The 17,039-nt window shown below is 40.9% G+C and overlaps 1 protein-coding gene across 1 annotated transcript in view; it reads right to left on the minus strand.

Moving 5' to 3' along the window:
• Window positions 1-14,848, minus strand: part of LOC134538758 (trehalase-like) — a 57,192-nt gene extending 42,344 nt beyond the window's left edge. Inside the window, exons 1-2 of the mRNA XM_063380237.1 lie at window positions 13,650-14,848; window positions 1,036-1,350 (exon numbers count right to left, since the gene is read on the minus strand). Of these exons, the coding sequence (XP_063236307.1) occupies window positions 1,036-1,350; window positions 13,650-14,756 (1,422 nt within the window). The 5' untranslated portion in view covers window positions 14,757-14,848. The remainder of the gene's footprint in view (window positions 1-1,035; window positions 1,351-13,649) is intronic.
• Between the last annotated feature and the right edge of the window lie 2,191 nt (window positions 14,849-17,039).

Genomic DNA, 17,039 nt, shown 5'->3' on the forward strand with positions numbered 1-17,039 from the left:
TTTGTTACGTTTCCGTACATTGCGGAAGCGGCAGACGCGATAGTGAAACTTTCCGGGAGTTCCGCCCCCGTTTCCTTGCCATTGTAGAAAAGGCCTAAGGGCGGTATTCCTGGAAAACTAAAAACTAAAAATTATTTTCAAATAAAAAATTATGTGTACATTTGGCTAGATAATTTAACTGATGAAGTGATGGCTTTAGTATTTAAGTAAGTTTTATATATTGTTATAACTTTGTACCTGTACTTTACTTAAAAAACTAATTTTAATTGAATTATATTTTCATTTATTCATGTAAAAATGTTATAATTAATACATTTTTCGTTTATACATTATATTGCATTTTAATAAATTTCTCTTTTTAACTTTCATCTTTATAAAACTAATGTAAGGTTTCTTAGGTTTAATTTTATATATTTATTAATCAGTTATTATAAATTTACAAATGTTTACAATCGTCAAAATACCGCATGTAATTTGAAGTGACTAGATGCACTCACATACAAGCTTGCTTTCGTGAGTGCTAAATTTCCTGGTTAATTAAGTGAATATTGTTAACAAAGTGTAAAAAAAAGGGAAAATAATAATTATTATTAACAATTATTATTATAAGACGTTCGCGAAAGGTAGCGAATAAGCGTTGCTGTGTTAGGATACAACCGTTACCTCACTCGCGAGCCTCATTCCAGAACATGTCTTAAACCGAAACCCAGTAACGAAACCAACCGGAAACCATTTTAATAAACGGTGCCCTGCGCGAGGATAGAAACTGATTTCAACGCATTCTAGCGGACGTTTCGCAGCCGTCGATACAATAGAGAGAGCAGCACTATCGTACGAATTAAATTGTGTTATTTTCAAGGATTATTTAAGTTGCGATTATTTCTTGTTATAACCATCAAAGTGTACAAAATGTATTCCAGTACAGATTCGATACCATAACATTTAATTTAGCACAGCAGCACGCTTGGTACGCTCTCCGATGTTCACGGGTAAAGTCTGTGTCTTGTAATACCCGCCTAAGTGTTACAGAAGTACCTGCAGAGGAGCCCACGTGTTGGGGTAGTCCCACTGCTGGCCAGTCAGCTCCTGGCTGGTGGGGATCCCGCCCGGGTAGCGCAGGATGTTCACGTCCTCCAGGTACTCGAGCACCCGCTCGACGTAGTGGCTGGCGTCGCGGCGGTCGAACGACTGCGTCCACAGCGGCGCCAGGTTCGACGGGTAGAAGTAGTTGCGTCGCTGGCGGCTGACGAAGTCGTAGTCGAGCCACGCACCCACGTTCTCCCGCCACAGCACCTTCTTGATGGCGCGCTGCAGGTCGCGCGACAGCCGCGTGTAGTAGCGCGCCCGATCCTGGCGGCAGACACCCCCTCATTATACATGGCGCGCTGCAGGTCGCGCGACAGCCGCGTGTTGTAGCGCGCCCGGTCCTGGCGGCAGACACCCTCTCATTATACATGGCACGCTGCAGGTCGCGCGACAGCCGCGTGTAGTAGCGCACCCGGTCCTGGCGGCAAACACTCCCTCATTATACATGCCGCGCTGCAGGTCGCGCAACAGCCGCGTGTAGTAGCGCGCCCGGTCCTGGCGGCAGACACCCCCTCATTATACATGGCGCGCTGCAGGTCGCGCGACAGCCGCGTGTAGTAGCGCGCCCGGTCCTGGCGGCAGACACCCTCTCATTATACATGGCACGCTGCAGGTCGCGCGACAGCCGCGTGTAGTAGCGCACCCGGTCCTGGCGGCAGACACCCCCTCATTATACATGCCGCGCTGCAGGTCGCGCAACAGCCGCGTGTAGTAGCGCGCCCGGTCCTAGCGGCAGACACCCCCTCATTATACATGGCGCGCTGCAGGTCGCGCGACAGCCGCGTGTAGTAGCGCGCCCGGTCCTGGCGGCAGACACCCACTCATTATACATGGCGCGCTGCAGGTCGCGCGACAGCCGCGTGTAGTAGCGCACCCGGTCCTGGCGGCAGACACCCCCTCATTATACATGGCGCGCTGCAGGTCGCGCGACAGCCGCGTGTAGTAGCGCGCCCGGTCCTGGCGGCAGACACCCCCTCATTATACATGGCACGCTGCAGGTCGCGCGACAGCCGCGTGTAGTCGCGCCCGGTCCTGGCGGCAGACACCCCCTCATTATACATGGCGCGCTGCAGGTCGCGCGACAGCCGCGTGTAGTCGCACCCGGTCCTGGCGGCAGACACCCCCTCATTATACATGGCACGCTGCAGGTCGCGAGACAGCCGCGTGTTGTAGCGCGCCCGGTCCTAGCGGCAGACACCCCCTCATTATACATGGCGCGCTGCAGGTCGCGCGACAGCCGCGTGTAGTAGCGCACCCGGTCCTGGCGGCAGACACCCCCTCATTATACATGGCGCGCTGCAGGTCGCGCGACAGCCGCGTGTAGTAACGCGCCCGGTCCTGGCGGCAGACACCCCCTCATTATACATGGCACGCTGCAGGTCGCGCGACAGACGATTGTAGTAGCGCGCCCGGTTCTGGCGGCAAACAAACTCTCATTATACACATTTGTACACATCTATGTACCAATCAATCGGTGTATCGCTCTCTTGATGATTTAAAGTTTTCATGTATCTATATTGATATATTGTTCTATGGCCGTGTCCAGTAGTTTCAATATTTTTCAATTTTTACTTAAAATAGATAACCTATTATGGTGGTAAACAGTAAAAATTCCGTGTTTGTTTGAAAAAGGCTTTGTCTCCAGTATATTTCCTAAGGGTCTCTGGAGAAACACAGGATCAAGTTGCAGCTAGTTTCAAGTTAACAATAGAGTGTCGACATTATCAGGGAAGTCTACCGGGAAAAATAGTTTCGGCTACGCTATCAAAGCACAACACATATTTACGTCACTCTATGTTTAATAAAGGTAAAATTTACAATAATTGTATACCAGCTGTAAACTGATAACGCAACTGAAATGTTGTACCTAACCGAACCATTAAACTGCCATTAACTAGGAGTGTCGCAATGTCATTTTACACAGTGATTATAAAGAAGAAAAGATATAATTTTTTTCTTTAAAATTTTTTATCGCCTTTGTTTTGATGCGCTCCTATGTTCAATATTTACCAATACATATTTTGTTAAAGATGCCCCTTAGATTGGGTGTTCAAATCGGTATTTATGCCTGGGGAGTAATTATATTGTATGCCTAGAATCGATGTGGGATTATACAACGCGTCCAATAATTTAACTCCAAGCCTAGAACAATTGATATGCCCGTAAATTACGACTCTGAATCAAAAAATCAAAATTCAGTACGTGTTGTTGTTTTATGATATATGCATTTAAAAAGTGTGATTAATTGTGCTATAAACATTTTTTTCTTTACCTTGAGTTGTGGAGTAGTATAGGAATGGGGCTTCTGGGACATGGCTTCTGGCTGTGGTGCCTGTGGTGCCGACCGCCATCTTGGATTGTGACGTCACGGCGGCCATCTTGGATGACCATGACCTTGACCTTGACCTTTGACCTTGACCTTTAATTTGATCCTCAAAAATCGCCAAAATCCGCCAAAATTGGGCAAAATTTGCCCAAAATTCCTCAAAATTCGCCAAAATTTCCATTTATGTGGAAAAAAATTCCGCCAAAAAATCTCAAATAATTCCACAGTTCAAAAATTAGGATTTCGAAAATCCTCAAAAGTCGCTTTGCCCTAGAAAAAACGAAAACTCCTAAAAGCGGCTTAAAACTCCTAAGAGCTAGCTGCTTATAAGCCGCCGACCTTGAAAATAAGGATGTCATGGCAGCCATATTGGATGATGACGTCACCGTTGCAAATTTTGTTACGGCCGCCATCTTTAACTTTTTTATTTATTATCCGATTTTAATGAAAAAAAATTTAAAAATTATAAAAAAAAATCCATTTAATAAAATTTTAATAAAAGATTTATAAAAATTATATTTTTACGACACGGAGTTCGGAGTCCTCGGTTCGAACCCGGTGAGGGCAAAAAAATTAAAAATGGCGACCGATCCTTCCCCCCGTGGTGTGTGCTAGCAGACTGACTCCCACCACTTTTTTTCAAAGCATATAGATCGTCATCTAGTATGACGTCATGTCCGCCATCTTGTCTTTGATGCTGGAAGCCATCATCAATGTATCGTCGGCGAGAGTGCGCTCACGCCATGTTAGTTTAGTTCTTATCCGATAGAGTGCAGTAATCATTTATTACTGTGACACCCGCCATCTTGAAATTTGGCCGCCATCTTGAAAATCCGTAATTATTTAGCTAGAAATTCGGGAAAAGTTCCAAAATTCATTAAATAAATCACTCATTAATTTACATATTGATTCGATCGATTCACGTCCTCGGTTCGATACCTGATCGATGCAATAATGTTTAATTTTATGAAAAAATAATAATTTCAATAAACCATGTTAAACTTTCGTAAAGAGACTTTAAATCCTCTACTACCATCATCCTATCAGACGTCAAGACTACCATATTGGAAATTCGTAATTTTAATGCTAGAGATTCGGGAAAAAGTTCAAAATTCATTAAATAAATTTGTAATCAATATACTGATTGATTGGATCGACTAAGGTCCATGGTTCGATCCCTTGTCGATACAAAACAACATTAATATTTTTAAAAAGTACCACTAAAGTGTAAGGTTTGAGAAAATAAAAAACACCGCAAGTTCTTTTAAAAAAACTTTTATTTCATACATACTACACTACTACAAGTACAAAAAAACACTGACAAATTACTAAAGTTTTGTGGATTTCTCGATTCAAACAGTCTTCTTATTGTACGGACTAAGCCTTTTACATGACTTTAAATGTCTATACGATCCGTTCATCACCACAGCCAGAGACGGACTGAAGTTCATATCACTTATATAGTCTCATTAGCCGGTACAACACATGAGTCGAAACAATAACCATGTTCATTATACGTCTCGGAGCATTTTTTATAATGACGATGTAAGCTATCGAGACGTGAAATTAGTTTATTACATTTTATACACTGAAATTGTATTCTTTGAACATTATTAGAACAACCGCTCCTTTCATGTCTGCGCGCATTTGAAGTTCTAGTAAATGATGCGTCACAATATTTGCACTGATACGATGCACGCTCTTCATGAATTGAAGTCTGGAATACAGATGGTGAAACTTCAGCTGATGGTGGAACAGCACATATCGAAGTCTCCTCCAGCGTTGTCAGAGGCGTTGCCAACGGGATCTGCTCCAACATCGTCGGCGCCGACGTCATGGTTCTCGTAGTCGATGGTACATCCTCCATCGAGTACGACGTTAAAGTCGGTAAAGATGCCATCGAAGTCTCAAGAACAGGCAATTACGCGACTTATACACCAGAAGAAACAAACTAGGTGATCCGTACACCGTCAACGGCAGTAACAAACTAAGCGTCCTGGTGTATAGGACTCGTTTATATACATTAACCGGTTTGAATAATACGCTAGTCAAATCAAGAACAATTTACTAAAATACTAGAGTCAAAACAACATTAAAAAAATAGAAGCACCATCAACAAAAAAGGAAGCACATTTGGAAGCACCTTCAAAAAAGGAAAAACAATAGGAAGCACCGACTACGAAAAAACAGCACATTTGGAAGCACCGACAACGAAAAGGCAGCACATTTGGAAGCACCGTCATCGAAAAGGCAGCACATTTGGAAGCACCGACTACCAAAAGGCAGCACATTTGTAAGCACCGACTACGAACAGACAGCACATTTGACAGCACCGACAACGAAAAGGCAGCACATTTGGAAGCACCGACTACGAAAAGGCAGCACATTTGACAGCACCGACAACGAAAAGGCAGCACATTTGGAAGCACCAACTACGAAAAGGCAGCACATTTGGAAGCACCGACAACGAAAAGGCAGCACATTTGGAAGCACCGACTACGAAAAGGCAGTACATTTGGAAGCACCGACTACGAAAAGGCAGCACATTTGACAGCACCGACAACGAAAAGGCAGCACATTTGGAAGCACCAACTACGAAAAGGCAGCACATTTGGAAGCACCGACAACGAAAAGGCAGCACATTTGGAAGCACCGACTACGAAAAGGCAGCACATTTGGCAGCACCGACAACGAAAAGTCAGCACATTTGGAAGCACCGACTACGAAAAGGCAGCACATTTGGAAGCACCGACTACGAAAAGGCAGCACATTTGGCAGCACCGACAACGAAAAGGCAGCACATTTGGAAGCACCGACTACGAAAAGGCAGCACATTCTTAAGCACCGACTACGAAAAGGCAGCACATTTGGAAGCACCGACAACGAAAAGGCAGCACATTTGGAAGCACCGAAAACGAAAAGGCAGCACATTTGGTAGCACCGACAACGAAAAGGCAGCACATTTGGAAGCACCGAAAACGAAAAGGCAGCTCATTTTGGATGCACTATCATAAAGGCAGCACATTTTGGAAGCACCATCGAATAAGGAAGCACATTTGGAAGCTCCAACAACAAAAAAAAAAAGGGCAAAAAGGATGCAAAATTTACGAGATCTAAGTCTTAGTTAGAAATCATAATACAAGAAATAGAAACATTAAATTCTTATAATTTAAATTATTTCTTTTATTTCTTTACATTATACAAATGCAAGTAAAACAAGCCATTATTGTATGTAGCCAGCTTCCCTCAGTTCCTTGAGTATGAAGGATATTTCTTTGATGCACGAATAGTATCCTGCACAAAGCGAACCATGTAGAAGTCTTAACCGGTCAACCAATATGTTTGGATCTTTCCATGATGTGTAATCATTCTCTTCTACCACCATCTTCCTTGCACCTTTATAATAAATATTATGATCTCTGGTGTCTTCCGTTTTACCACCAACCTCAGGGTAACTTTCATGTTTGAGACGGTGATCATCACAAGCTTGATCAGATTTATTTAATATATCACGTCGTTTCCAACGTTTCGGTCTCAGGACACCGCCACATTCTTCGATCTTGGCAGCTTTAGGTGCTTTATCATAGGCTATGTCTTTGTCTGCAGCCTCAGAGTCACTGTAACAATCACCGTAGAAGTAATCGTCTTCACCCAATTTACCATAATAATTCGATGTTGATGATGTTGAAGTGTCTTCATCGTCTTCATGCTTCCTTTTTAGGAGTCCATCATTTTTACAAAGTAGGAAAGAACTACTTGAATTCGGCTGGAATATATTCTCACTTTTCACGTTAAGGATTCTTCCATTGTCTTCATTCTTCCGTAAATCATCATCCTCCTTCAATTTTAGTTCTTTGTCGAGATCGGAAGAGCCAAGAAAATTATTGTCGTAATGCAGATCACTCTTCCTTAGGCTAGTAGATTCATCGTTGTCCTCTAGCTTGTACGCAGGCTTGGCGCTACAAGTTCTGCCATGTCTTTTTAGGCTCTCTCTCCGCGTAAACGACTTGCTACATCGAACACAACTTATCATATTGCGCAGTGGATTTTTAACACAGTCATTCTTCTCGTGTTGTCTTTTATTCTTTCTCAAGATAAACTCTTTACTGCAAAACTTACACCTATGTTCTTTCGATACAGCGTCAGATCCCAAATCGGAATTCATATTAGTTACTGAGACTAATGTCAGATGCAAACTAAGAGTTTTAAATTAGATATATTACTTAAATATAATTTTTTTATTATTTCATCAGCGATAATTAATATATCTCATGCAAAAGTACTTTATGCATGTAGTTCTGCTTTTCAACAACAGATGTCGACACATGTTGCTTGCAGGTAAATAATATTTAGTTCTTTTATGCGGGATGCCTGATGCTCACTAACGATCGCAAAAGAAGGATGGCTTCGATAGACTCCAAGGAAAAGGAAGTTCGTCTTGCATGTTGGTGCTCCACAGATGTCTCATGGCGTAATATTAATTTGACTGAGTAACGATATTTGTCAATTCCACCTGATAAAAAAAAATTGCAAGTTTTGATTTAGTAGCAGAAATTATCGAATTAAATGTAACTCCAATTAAAATGACATGTCTCATTAGACAAAAAAAAATCCATGCAGAGAGCGGTTCCTCAGAATAGTCAGAAACACTTGAAGAAACCACAGGAATGATTGCAAGAACACGGGAGAAACCATCAAAATATTGACATTAATAATCAGGAGCACACGGAGAAAACCATCATAATATTGGCAAGAATAATCAGGAGCACACGGAGAAAACCATCATAATATTGACCAGATTAATCAGAAGTACTCGGAGAAAACCACCACATGTTTTCCTTGATATCATAAAATTACAGGAAAAAATATTTAAAAATAAAAATAAATTTAAAAAAAAAATAAAAAAATGCATAAACAGTTTCTGATAGCTTGTAAACTTATCATTGTTGAGCAAAGATAGAGTTCTTGTACAAGCCAGAAATTTATGCATTTTTTTATTTTTTTTTTAAATTTATTTTTATTTTTAAATATTTTTTCCTGTAATTTTATGATATCAAGGAAAACATGTGGTGGTTTTCTCCGAGTACTTCTGATTAATCTGGTCAATATTATGATGGTTTTCTCCGTGTGCTCCTGATTATTCTTGCCAATATTATGATGGTTTTCTCCGTGTGCTCCTGATTATTAATGTCAATATTTTGATGGTTTTTCCCGTGTTCTTGCAATCATTCCTGTGGTTTCTTCAAGTGTTTCTGACTATTCTGAGGAACCGCTCTCTGCATGGATTTTTTTTTGTCTAATGAGACATGTCATTTTAATTGGAGTTACATTTAATTCGATAATTTCTGCTACTAAATCAAAACTTGCAATTTTTTTTTATCAGGTGGAATTGACAAATATCGTTACTCAGTCAAATTAATATTACGCCATGAGACATCTGTGGAGCACCAACATGCAAGACGAACTTCCTTTTCCTTGGAGTCTATCGAAGCCATCCTTCTTTTGCGATCGTTAGTGAGCATCAGGCATCCCGCATAAAAGAACTAAATATTATTTACCTGCAAGCAACATGTGTCGACATCTGTTGTTGAAAAGCAGAACTACATGCATAAAGTACTTTTGCATGAGATATATTAATTATCGCTGATGAAATAATAAAAAAATTATATTTAAGTAATATATCTAATTTAAAACTCTTAGTTTGCATCTGACATTAGTCTCAGTAACTAATATGAATTCCGATTTGGGATCTGACGCTGTATCGAAAGAACATAGGTGTAAGTTTTGCAGTAAAGAGTTTATCTTGAGAAAGAATAAAAGACAACACGAGAAGAATGACTGTGTTAAAAATCCACTGCGCAATATGATAAGTTGTGTTCGATGTAGCAAGTCGTTTACGCGGAGAGAGAGCCTAAAAAGACATGGCAGAACTTGTAGCGCCAAGCCTGCGTACAAGCTAGAGGACAACGATGAATCTACTAGCCTAAGGAAGAGTGATCTGCATTACGACAATAATTTTCTTGGCTCTTCCGATCTCGACAAAGAACTAAAATTGAAGGAGGATGATGATTTACGGAAGAATGAAGACAATGGAAGAATCCTTAACGTGAAAAGTGAGAATATATTCCAGCCGAATTCAAGTAGTTCTTTCCTACTTTGTAAAAATGATGGACTCCTAAAAAGGAAGCATGAAGACGATGAAGACACTTCAACATCATCAACATCGAATTATTATGGTAAATTGGGTGAAGACGATTCCTTCTACGGTGATTGTTACAGTGACTCTGAGGCTGCAGACAAAGACATAGCCTATGATGAAGCACCTAAAGCTGCCAAGATCGAAGAATGTGGCGGTGTCCTGAGACCGAAACGTTGGAAACGACGTGATATATTAAATAAATCTGATCAAGCTTGTGATGATCACCGTCTCAAACATGAAAGTTACCCTGAGGTTGGTGGTAAAACGGAAGACACCAGAGATCATAATATTTATTATAAAGGTGCAAGGAAGATGGTGGTAGAAGAGAATGATTACACATCATGGAAAGATCCAAACATATTGGTTGACCGGTTAAGACTTCTACATGGTTCGCTTTGTGCAGGAAACTATTCGTGCATCAAAGAAATATCCTTCATACTCAAGGAACTGAGGGAAGCTGGCTACATACAATAATGGCTTGTTTTACTTGCATTTGTATAATGTAAAGAAATAAAAGAAATAATTTAAATTATAAGAATTTAATGTTTCTATTTCTTGTATTATGATTTCTAACTAAGACTTAGATCTCGTAAATTTTGCATCCTTTTTGCCCCTTTTTTTTTTGTTGATGGAGCTTCCAAATGTGCTTCCTTATTCGATGGTGCTTCCAAAATGTGCTGCCTTTATGATAGTGCATCCAAAATGAGCTGCCTTTTCGTTTTCGGTGCTTCCAAATGTGCTGCCTTTTCGTTGTCGGTGCTACCAAATGTGCTGCCTTTTCGTTTTCGGTGCTTCCAAATGTGCTGCCTTTTCGTTGTCGGTGCTTCCAAATGTGCTGCCTTTTCGTAGTCGGTGCTTAAGAATGTGCTGCCTTTTCGTAGTCGGTGCTTCCAAATGTGCTGCCTTTTCGTTGTCGGTGCTGCCAAATGTGCTGCCTTTTCGTAGTCGGTGCTTCCAAATGTGCTGCCTTTTCGTAGTCGGTGCTTCCAAATGTGCTGCCTTTTCGTTGTCGGTGCTGCCAAATGTGCTGCCTTTTCGTAGTCGGTGCTTCCAAATGTGCTGCCTTTTCGTTGTCGGTGCTTCCAAATGTGCTGCCTTTTCGTAGTTGGTGCTTCCAAATGTGCTGCCTTTTCGTTGTCGGTGCTGTCAAATGTGCTGCCTTTTCGTAGTCGGTGCTTCCAAATGTACTGCCTTTTCGTAGTCGGTGCTTCCAAATGTGCTGCCTTTTCGTTGTCGGTGCTTCCAAATGTGCTGCCTTTTCGTAGTTGGTGCTTCCAAATGTGCTGCCTTTTCGTTGTCGGTGCTGTCAAATGTGCTGCCTTTTCGTAGTCGGTGCTTCCAAATGTGCTGCCTTTTCGTTGTCGGTGCTGTCAAATGTGCTGTCTGTTCGTAGTCGGTGCTTACAAATGTGCTGCCTTTTGGTAGTCGGTGCTTCCAAATGTGCTGCCTTTTCGATGACGGTGCTTCCAAATGTGCTGCCTTTTCGTTGTCGGTGCTTCCAAATGTGCTGTTTTTTCGTAGTCGGTGCTTCCTATTGTTTTTCCTTTTTTGAAGGTGCTTCCACATATGTTTCCTTTTTTGTTGATGGTGCTTCTATTTTTTTAATGTTGTTTTGACTCTAGTATTTTAGTAAATTGTTCTTGATTTGACTAGCGTATTATTCAAACCGGTTAATGTATATAAACGAGTCCTATACACCAGGACGCTTAGTTTGTTACTGCCGTTGACGGTGTACGGATCACCTAGTTTGTTTCTTCTGGTGTATAAGTCGCGTAATTGCCTGTTCTTGAGACTTCGATGGCATCTTTACCGACTTTAACGTCGTACTCGATGGAGGATGTACCATCGACTACGAGAACCATGACGTCGGCGCCGACGATGTTGGAGCAGATCCCGTTGGCAACGCCTCTGACAACGCTGGAGGAGACTTCGATATGTGCTGTTTCACCATCAGCTGAAGTTTCACCATCTGTATTCCAGACTTCAATTCATGAAGAGCGTGCATCGTATCAGTGCAAATATTGTGACGCATCATTTACTAGAACTTCAAATGCGCGCAGACATGAAAGGAGCGGTTGTTCTAATAATGTTCAAAGAATACAATTTCAGTGTATAAAATGTAATAAACTAATTTCACGTCTCGATAGCTTACATCGTCATTATAAAAAATGCTCCGAGACGTATAATGAACATGGTTATTGTTTCGACTCATGTGTTGTACCGGCTAATGAGACTATATAAGTGATATGAACTTCAGTCCGTCTCTGGCTGTGGTGATGAACGGATCGTATAGACATTTAAAGTCATGTAAAAGGCTTAGTCCGTACAATAAGAAGACTGTTTGAATCGAGAAATCCACAAAACTTTAGTAATTTGTCAGTGTTTTTTTTGTACTTGTAGTAGTGTAGTATGTATGAAATAAAAGTTTTTTTAAAAGAACTTGCGGTGTTTTTTATTTTCTCAAACCTTACACTTTAGTGGTACTTTTTTAAAATATTAATGTTGTTTTGTATCGACAAGGGATCGAACCATGGACCTTAGTCGATCCAATCAATCAGTATATTGATTACAAATTTATTTAATGAATTTTGAACTTTTTCCCGAATCTCTAGCATTAAAATTACGAATTTCCAATATGGTAGTCTTGACGTCTGATAGGATGATGGTAGTAGAGGATTTAAAGTCTCTTTACGAAAGTTTAACATGGTTTATTGAAATTATTATTTTTTCATAAAATTAAACATTATTGCATCGATCAGGTATCGAACCGAGGACGTGAATCGATCGAATCAATATGTAAATTAATGAGTGATTTATTTAATGAATTTTGGAACTTTTCCCGAATTTCTAGCTAAATAATTACGGATTTTCAAGATGGCGGCCAAATTTCAAGATGGCGGGTGTCACAGTAATAAATGATTACTGCACTCTATCGGATAAGAACTAAACTAACATGGCGTGAGCGCACTCTCGCCGACGATACATTGATGATGGCTTCCAGCATCAAAGACAAGATGGCGGACATGACGTCATACTAGATGACGATCTATATGCTTTGAAAAAAAGTGGTGGGAGTCAGTCTGCTAGCACACACCACGGGGGGAAGGATCGGTCGCCATTTTTAATTTTTTTGCCCTCACCGGGTTCGAACCGAGGACTCCGAACTCCGTGTCGTAAAAATATAATTTTTATAAATCTTTTATTAAAATTTTATTAAATGGATTTTTTTTTATAATTTTTAAATTTTTTTTCATTAAAATCGGATAATAAATAAAAAAGTTAAAGATGGCGGCCGTAACAAAATTTGCAACGGTGACGTCATCATCCAATATGGCTGCCATGACATCCTTATTTTCAAGGTCGGCGGCTTATAAGCAGCTAGCTCTTAGGAGTTTTAAGCCGCTTTTAGGAGTTTTCGTTTTTTCTAGGGCAAAGCGACTTTTGAGGATTTTCGAAATCCTAATTTTTGAACTGTGGAATTATTTGAGATTTTTTGGCGGAATTTTTTTCCACATAAATGGAAATTTTGGCGAATTTTGAGGAATTTTGGGCAAATTTTGCCCAATTTTGGCGGATTTTGGCGATTTTTGAGGATCAAATTAAAGGTCAAGGTCAAAGGTCAAGGTCAAGGTCATGGTCATCCAAGATGGCCGCCGTGACGTCACAATCCAAGATGGCGGTCGGCACCACAGGCACCACAGCCAGAAGCCATGTCCCAGAAGCCCCATTCCTATACTACTTTGTGGGAATAAAAAAATGAAAAAAAAATTACAGTCCGATATTGATTTTTTATGATATCGGCATTGAAATATATGTACCTCGGAGGCATAATACTCTTATGTTACATAAACTACAGCACTTTAAAGATTTTTAAAAAGCACCTCACTTATTTATATGAAAAATGTGAATCTTTGACATATCGTAGAGGTTAGGGTTTGTATGCCACTAAAAAGAACTTTAAACGGTGGTGAAATGTTTGGTTAGAAGTGAATTGTGCCGAAACGTGTACGTAGTGTGTTATGCCGCTGAGGTCCCTACCTGGCGGTTCATGCGCTTGCAGAACTTGGCCAAGGTGCGCGCGTTCCACTCGACGATGCAGTTGAGGTCGACGGGCACGATGTTGCGCACCTTGGTGTCGGCCAGCGTGGGCCGGTAGTCCGCCGAGGCGTTGTACACGAACCACCGGCTGGTGAAGTCCCAGCCCGACTCGGCCGCGGCCTTCAGCTCGCGGAAGAACTCCTCCCGCTTCTCGGGCGTGTCGAAGGCCGCCGCATCCACCACGTCCTCCTTGTACGACTCGGGCCTCGGGCCCTCTGAGCTCTCGTAGAACCGGAACATGGTGTACTCCTTCCCGTACTTGCGGAACGTCACCGACCGCTGCTTGCGCCAGAAGTCGAACTCCTTCTCCAGCGTGGGGAAGATCTCCTGCACGAACGCAAAGTCCTTGGTGAAGTCGTGGTAGATGCCGACCATCGGGATCAGCATGGGCGGCTGCGAGCGCTTCTTGTAGTAGATCCTGTTGCCGTTCGGTATGAGCCCCCAGTTCTCCACCAGGTGGACGTAGTTCTTGATCATGCCTCTGACGGTCACGTACATCTCGGAGATGAGCAGCCCTTTGCAGATCCAGAAGGTGTCCCAGTAGTATATCTCCCTGAACCTGCCCCCTGGGACGACGAACGGCTCAGGCAAGTACATGATGGAGTACAGCTCCGGGTTAAACTTCACGTCGTCCTTGATCTTCCTGGCCAGGAACGCCCACATCATGTGGATGTTCTTGGCGTATGCCTTCAGCTTCGCGTCCCGGATGCCATCGAGGAACCCGGGGTCGTCCTTGATGTCTGGGAGCGTCCACGCCTCGAACTCGCTCGCCACGTCGTCGAAGTTCTCCCTGAGGAACAGCGAGAGGCTGGTGCGACTCACCTCGTTGTCCGACAGCCGCAGCAGGATGTCGAAGTTCTTCAGCACGACCTGCTTGGGGAACTTCAACTTCATGTCCACGAACGTCTTCGAGTCTGGGTACAAGCTGCTCATTTGCACCTCGTGCAGGATTCTCCCGTGGCAGAATATCTCGTGGTTGCAGACTAATCCGGACGCGGAATCGACGACGATAACTACACACAAAAATGGTATCCTTAAATCATACATAACTATTCTCTTCCTAGCTGTATTGTGTGATGTGTTTAGGTTAGAACTCACGGAATATTTTCAACATCGATTCCATAGAGTATCCCAGTCATAAGACACAAACTCGTTGGCAAGGTTTAAACCATGGTGGTAATATTAAGAGAGTTTGTGTGTGCAATCTTTGCCATGTTAATAGCTCGAGTCAACTAGATAACGAACTTTTCCCTTTCCCCACATACACTTTTTACCCCCTGGGTGGCAAAATATTTTCGTTAGTAATGAATTTTAATGGTTAATTCCTGGCCGATGTGTTAACATATAAGTTGAACAATACTCACTAAATAATGCTCGTCTTAGATTTTTCTGTGTGAGTACCTTTTCGAGATATTAAACTTTTAGCATTAGTTTTTGTTCCTACATGGTTGAAACATGAATATTACAAAAATAAACGAAAGAAAATAACATTGAAAATATTTTACATTATTTAACACATAAAATAATTATTATAATAAAAATTTGACATTGTTAGCCATCTTGATAAAGTTATAATTTATTAAATATATATCTTCATTAAAAACGAAAATTTTAAAACAACTCGTGGCAAAATTAAATTATTAATAAGCGACACACAGTTATCCACTCGGTGAACCAATGCATTGTAGAAAAAGTTAGTTCTGTAAAAATATCACCAATGAATCTGAGTTTTCACTGGAGTAGCAGGCATGGACTCGTTTCATTCTGCTCAACGGTGATACAGTAAAGTCTCCAAGAAATTGAGTTTAAACCATGGGGTGCTCACATGTGCATGATTACATGATGACCATCGGGGTGACTATGAACACATATATTGCGATATAAGAGATATAAGAAGAAGCGGCGTGATTACGAACACAACATTTTTCGTTAAACTCCCGCTATTGAAGCCGTTGTGACGGTATGTATCGTAATCTTTAAGTATGAACACAAATTTCGGATGGTATTTATTGCACCGGCGCTACGTAAATTACCACGTGTGTATCAGTTGGTGGTGTGAAACGAATAAGAGGTTAGCGATATAATTGAACTATAATGAATATAAAATGATATGTAATTTTATGGGCACGATTATCTTTTAACATAGCTGGATGATTTAGGAGCCAAAGATATGTACAATGAAGTTAAACTTAAAGAATATTTGAGGTTAGGAACTGTTTTCCGCAGTACTTTTAACAATGGTTTTATGTTTGCTATGGAAAAAAAAAAACAATTATACAAACGTTGACGACACAAATTTATTTTACTCCATATAAAAATGAAATTATTAGCTATTGAACAATTTACAGATAGTTTTAAATGCTTGCAACAAAAATTCAAATTAAAAACAAATTTTGTATATCATTGAAACAAAACAGTAATATTTTATTGGTAAAATAGTTCATTTACGACACATTAAATATTCAGTGTTTTATTGCCTTTTGAGTTCACTGAATTTTAGTTTCACATGTCCTACGGATAATAACGAAACACTAACAGTATTTTGGTTCGTAAACATAGTATGCGGTACGTAATTCGGTGGGGCGTGGAAAATACCGCATTTCCCTGTGAGTTTTCGTAATCAACCCACCACGTTGGTTAGACGTCCAAAACATTGGTTGAAGTGTAGTGTTTCTATTGTGTAAACGGTCTTAAAAGACTGCATTTTTTTGGAAATGACTTGCCTAACAGTGGAGATTATGATTTGTACTTACAAAAATCATCAAACGTCACCGAGGAACATTTATGCAATGTTTTGGGCGTCAAAATATTGTGATTCATCACAGCATGCCCGTCTCCTGACAATTCCTACCTTCATGGCTTCAACTGACGTGAATCACAAGTTGTTTTAAAAAAAGTTATTTTTAAAGTAGACATTTTTAATGTATACAATTTTATGAAGTCTGGATGATGCAATATTTAAATGTATAATTTTTCTAAATGAAATCAAACAATAAAGAATTCTCAATTTTTGACGTGACAACGTCTAATAAATCTATGAACACCGGCTGTACGCACGAAAAAGTGTCCCGTAACGCAATTTGTCCCACTACGGATGTCCCACTATGGATGTGTCCTGTCGCTCATTGTATGCATGCGTGGCATCTCTCTTCCACTCGATTGGAACAAACATCGATTTGACTTTTCAATCATGTTTTCGTCGTTTGAATTATTAATATATTTTGTAATTTAACGATCGTCCACTGATTTTCAGCACAATCGGTAAGGTTATTTAAAAGTAATGTTGAATATTCAAATACGTTTTTAACGAACAATGGTGTTTTACAGTTA

Source organism: Bacillus rossius, chromosome 14 (genome assembly GCF_032445375.1).
Source record: "Bacillus rossius redtenbacheri isolate Brsri chromosome 14, Brsri_v3, whole genome shotgun sequence".
Lineage (NCBI taxonomy): Eukaryota > Metazoa > Arthropoda > Insecta > Phasmatodea > Bacillidae > Bacillus > Bacillus rossius.